General features: G+C 41.9%; 1 protein-coding gene across 1 annotated transcript in view; it reads right to left on the bottom strand.

Annotated features, from left to right (window-relative positions):
- DNAAF8 (dynein axonemal assembly factor 8) overlaps window positions 1-5,760 on the bottom strand; it is a 94,945-nt gene extending 89,185 nt beyond the window's left edge. Inside the window, exons 1-3 of the mRNA XM_080383507.1 lie at window positions 4,447-5,760; window positions 1,671-1,784; window positions 380-874 (exon numbers count right to left, since the gene is read on the bottom strand). Coding sequence (XP_080239633.1) covers window positions 380-874; window positions 1,671-1,784; window positions 4,447-4,593 — 756 coding nt within the window. The 5' untranslated portion in view covers window positions 4,594-5,760. The remainder of the gene's footprint in view (window positions 1-379; window positions 875-1,670; window positions 1,785-4,446) is intronic.
- Between the last annotated feature and the right edge of the window lie 240 nt (window positions 5,761-6,000).

Here is a 6,000-nt window from a genome sequence, read left to right on the forward strand (position 1 = left end):
TCCAGCATTACCACAGTGCTACAAAAAAGACAAGATGCTGGAAGGCCAGCAAGCTCACTGTTTTAATGCAAAGTCTGCCTGGGACCAGAAAAGTTCCCACCTTCCCAGGGAGAGATGTTGTGGTTGGCTTCCCTGGGCCAGACCACGAACCATGCCTTTTGCTGCCATTATGGAGTTTTAATGACAGCAATATGAGAGCTTTAGGTAGTTTGTACAGCACATGACCCAACAAACCCCAAATTCAGGACAATGAAAGCAACAAAGAGCACTGTGGCATGTGCAATATTTGGCATTTAAGTTCTTTATTTTAGTAGATTCTGCAAGCAATGCACTGTGCTCTCTACCCCACAAGCAGCACTCACCAAGACTTTTTACTTACCTGCAATGACAAATGGGTCAGTTCTTGAAGATTATCGCCTGAGGAGGTTTCTTCCTTAGCAATTTTTTCTACATTGATGCTAATGCCATGTGAGGGAGGCTTGTCATCTAGCTCTGGGTGGCCTGGTAACGGCTCCAAAAATATTTTGGAGAGTATCTTTGTCTCTATGAGCTTCCTTCTCTCTTTTTGACTGCCTGGCTCTTCCAAAGGCAATGCTGTATTAAGCCAAGTGTTCCTTCTTTCCATGGCCTGTTCCCTGCCCAGTTCTTTCTCTTCAAGGTGATCTGTGGAATCTCTATGAGACTCTTCAAGAGCAGCTCCCTTTTGGCTTGCAATTTCTTCAGTATGGCTGGCAAGATTGGGAGTCTCATCTTTAATCATTTGTATATCTTCTTTTGCAATGACTTGGGCACCATCTTGTTTCTTCTGAAAGCCAAAACTTTCCAGATCTCCGTTCCAGGTCTCCCATGGTAGTCTTTCTGTTTCCTGGGTTTGCTACAGGTAGAGAAAATACACACACACAGAAAGTCCTACCTCCCTAAGCTTTAGAAGCTTACAATAAACCAAAACAAAGTGATGCAAAGATAGCAGCTCCAACCCAAACACCATCTGGACACAGCACACACCATGTCCATGATAAAAAACATTAAGACTATTTGTTTTCCAGAGACTTTAACTTCAGGAAGTAATAAACATCCTTGAAATTAATTTTCCTTACATGTGCTCATCGTATGACTTTTTTCTCACCAAGATAAACAACTGGGAAAAAGCAGCACAATGTTAGTCTTCCCAGGATGGAACAGTAGGGTCAGCTGGCTCCTCTTCCAGCTTCCTACAATTGCTTCCATGATGAAGTGACGAAGATTAGCCATGTAATAATTTTATCTCAGAAAAGCTGTTCAAGGGATAAACTTTGCACTCATCCTCCTTCCTACACTGTCCTAACTAACTCTACATTTTCTAGATACATAAAATGATGGCTGAAATTATTTCAAATCCTGAAAAATTTAGGGCCATTGCACAGGGGAAAAAAAAAAAAAGGAAAATAAAAACTGCAAGGAGATGGGACAAAAAAAGGTCTAAAAATCTCAAAACCAGGGAGGCCACTATAAAACTATCACTTTAAAGTCACTGTATAAAGATCTAATCTCCAGTAGGAGAAAGTACTGTGAACTATGCTCTTCTATCACACAGTTCAGTCAAACAGGTCAAATAGCAGCAGCTACCCACACTAGAGACAACCAGAAGAGTGGGGTTACAGTAGTACAGCCTGTGCACAACAGTCAACAACCTGCACATTTGAGCCTTCCAGGGAAAACTCCATCAGTTCTTCTGACAGGTCAGGAATTAAGTTCGGCTGTTCCTGCTGGAAAATGAAAAGCTCCCCATCGCTCTCACAATCAGACTGCAAACAAACAACAACAAAAGTGAAGTTAAATGAGGGACTGTATTACACACCTAAATAGCTGCTTTGCAGTGACAAATGCTATGTTATCACCACTTGACTGAAGTTCAGAGACAAGAATTTTCCCCGCAGTTGCATCTTCACTTGACAATCTGATAGCCCAACACTCAGCAGCCCAGGCTGCCTTACAGCAGCCTAACATTTGAGCAAGCTACAAATGTAAAAAACACGTAAAACATTGAATTACTACAGAGGCTGACAACTAACATCCCTCTCAGCAAAGCTATGACAACAGTAGGCAAGTTCTCCGACTCCCAAGTGATTTTTTGCACTACTTCATTTACCATCACAGAGCAGCAAGAGCAGGGCTGCTCCCTAAGGGAAGGAAAGCACATAACTGCAAAGCCAGGGGCCTCACCAGGGAAAGCCAAGTCCCACAGCACCTAAGAGCAATTAAGCAAGAGAGACCAGAGACAGCGACCAGCCTGAACTAAGAATCCAGATCATAAGACAATACTGTGGTGATGAGGCAGGTGGGAGATTAAGCCTCAAATTCAATTCATGCATGAAAGTCTAGAACACTCTGAACAGTAACTAGAAACCAGTGCTTCTCCAACATAGCTCAAGAGTTAAGGCCCAGAGATGAGCTTAAATAGAGCTGCCGGGCTTGTGGGTGGGAGCCCCAGCTGAGGCTGGGCAGGGCCATAAGGGCTCATTACTGCAATCAGGACCCTAGCATTCACTATTTAGAATGTAAAGCAGTATCTTTACTTGGTTAGACAGAGTCTAAATAGCTTTGAAAATCTCTTTTCTGAACATAAGATATGCATTTGAGATGAATCCTTATGCATAGACACCAAAGTGAGATTAAGCATCTCCTCAGCAGTCAGGACAGACATTTCCTGCTGGTCCTTTTGTTTTACAAGTGTATGTTTTCAGTAGCTCACACCACCGAGAATTTTCCCAGTGTGGTGTAATTAATTTCTCTTAACATGAAGCAAACAACAACAGAATTTCTTTCCTCTTAATAAATTGCATATCAGGGTACTAAAAGTACTTCAGGGCATAAACCACATTTGTCAGTGCCATTCTCGAATGCAGGAGCACCGCACATTCAGGTTACAGATCTCGGATGCATAAATGTATCTTCGCACAGGTGGAAACTGCTAGGACAGAGGTGCAGCACTGAAACTGCAGGCTCAGCAGGCTCCTGTCTCACTTTTCAGCCGGAATTTCTTTCCAGATGTAATAGAAACAGAGAATTTGGAGATTTTTATAAGTAAAAAATCTATTTAGAGTTATAGAATGGTATTTGGCACCAAAGTACAAAGCTATCTCTGTTTTAAGCTTATTGTACACTTATACAACAAGAATGCCTAAAAATAACTTGAATGTTGAGCCTTAATCTATACTATATAGATGTGTATTAAAATGCAATGTTGTTTTAAATAACTAGAACAGAATGTAGGTAGAGGGGAACTGAGAAACAGCGAGGCATTATAACTTGTCCAAGATGTTAGTGACAGAGCCAGGTGCAGAAAACAAGTCATGGGGAATCTGTATCAACACTTTATCCAGTAGATCATACTGCTTCTGATGATTGATTAATAGTAAGTAATAGATACCCCATGCAGGCATTTCTGGCTCCTTCACTGCTCACAAGACTCCCTTTGTCGCATTAAGGGCCACACTAAGTTAGACTAAAATATATCCTTTCAGATATTCAGATAAAAATATTTTTTCAAGATTAGACATGTTTGAAAATTAACAATATATTCTGATTTGGAAAAAAGGCCACTAATAATTGAGTCTTGAGACACATTATCACCTTGGAAAAGTCAATGCCAAAGCTAGTATCTTGGAATAGAGAGGTAGGCATTTTTATTATTTCCACCACATTGTTGCTGTCCTGTGAAGAGAGATTTTCCTCAGCCAAGAAGCAGCTGGTCCCAGACACTAAGACCCAGCAAGTAAAAAACCTGTTACAGTGAAGAATACTGCTCAATACCAGTCTTGTGCTTATATTAAAATATCAGTGGCATTGTGCTTCTTTACAGGTAGGATTGAAGCAAAAAGGGCAACATGGCTTGCAGAGAGTTACAGGCTGGGAAAAAAGCAGAATTCAGGATTGAAGTATCTGCCAAATGCTTTTTCCAGTGGTACACAAAGTCTTCAGGAATATCACTTTCCTATGATCCTCATACATAGAAAAACATACTAACAGGCCTACTGTCTGGCAAGTATGTTATTGGAATGAATAGCACAATACTCTCAAGCATAAAACCTTATAATTTCATTTTAAATCAGCAGTATGCTTCTTTCAGACTGCATTTTTGACTGAACAAACTAAGAAGAAATGCAGGCTCATTCTACAAGATGCCCCCTACCCTCCTCTTCCCAACCTAGAAATACTTACTGTCTAGAGAAATCAGTCCCTTTTGCAGGTTTCAAATACAGCAAGAGGAGATGGCAATTACACTTTGACAATTAGAGATAATCCACAAAGCTGTGGATTAATGCTCACTGTTAATGATAGTCAGAACAGGTAGTTCATCAAGGATACCATACTAGCTACTCAGAAGTGCCTGGCTAAGGTGACCTTCTGCTTTTAAGAGATTTTTCTAAAAGACTGTGAGAAAGAAAAGCAAGTTCCAGTGCTTACTGTGGAAGTGTCAGAGTCCAGAGATGGGAGCTGATCTTTCACCGCAGCAAGTATGGCTTCCCATTGAAATGTTCGGTTGCTCAGAACAGGAGCTGCAGGAGGCTCAGATGGATGCTCTGTCTCCTCACTTTGCCCTTCTGAGGCCATTCAAACAGCTTCCTTTCAATCAAATGAACGATGAGCTTAAGTAAACCTCACAAAAGAACACAAGGGATAACATCAGTACAAAACAAGAACAAAGCATGTGCATTCAGGGTCAGCACCGTTCTCAGCACTCCTAGGGTTTTCACTGTCAGCAGTGAACGATAAAATCTGTATTTTTGGAGTTGTTCCTTCCCACCTGCCTTGAGAAGGCTGAGAGCTTTCTGCCCTGCTCACAATATACACCCATAATTGGGGCCACACACAGGGCAGTTTAGCGCTTCATTTATGAAGTGTTTTTCAGGATTCTTAGCCACTGACTTGTAACTGTTCCCAGAAAGGCATATTCACACAGCCTGCAAGGAGAGGGAAGAAATGCAGTGAAGGCAAGGCTGACACCTCTGCTCTCAGCTGGTTTTAACTCCTCTTCCCTACTCACATTCCCCTCCTCACTGCTACAATGATAGATAAAATTATTTGGTTGCTTTATTCCACTGGGTTTGTGTAAAAATAATTGACAGGAGGCACACTCTTGGATTTTGACCTCTCAAAGTGTTTATAAAGTGGACTCTTCCCTCATGCGTTCCTTGATGTACATGAGGAATCAAGACAACACAGTAGGGACTATCACTGTATTAAGAAGTTGGGTAATTAATCCTCATGAAAATGTTTGGGGTTTAAATTTTATGCTACAACTGCATGGTTTCTGGTGGAGTCAATTGTAACTGGAGTAAATAATTTCTGTTTGGCAAGAAAGGTTAAGAGGTTTGTGACTGCATGTTGTTCAGTACTGAAGTAACTGTTCAAATGATTACACCATCACTATTACTTGCCTTCACATAGACCAATACAGTAACACTCCCCTAAACATAAAATTAAACTCATCTCATGCCCTGGGAAGCTTACAACTTGCAAAGCATGTTTGCAAATACTTCATATGCCACAGCCATACAGCAGCGGCTTTGTTCAGGTGAGACAACCCCTGAATCTGACTGGAGGGAAAGCCCCCAGGCTGGAGTACTTTGACAGTATGCGTAAGTTTTTAAGGGCAAGGGGAGTAATATGGGGATAAAACCAAACTGCCTACATGGCTCCCTCTGCCAACTTGAGAGAAGGTCAGTCTCTCAAGGTTGAGTATGTTATACCCAATCTGACTTATCAATGTAACAGCGCAGCTTCTCTGAGACCAATCAGTACTGTTTACAGCCAAGTGCAGTCTTGTTAGACAGCTGTAACACAACAGGCAGTTTCTGGAGAGCTTGGGGCAATTGAGACGTGAAATCCATGTCGCTAGAACTGACGTTTTCTGTCACATCCACCCTGGGGGCCTCGCTGCCAGGGGTGTAACAGCAACGAGGCAGGCGACAGCTGGAAACAAACCTCCGCTTGCGGGCGGTGCTGACAGGCACGCAG

Source organism: Falco punctatus (genome assembly GCF_963210335.1).
Source record: "Falco punctatus genome assembly, chromosome: 4".
NCBI classification, from domain to species: Eukaryota; Metazoa; Chordata; class Aves; order Falconiformes; family Falconidae; genus Falco; species Falco punctatus.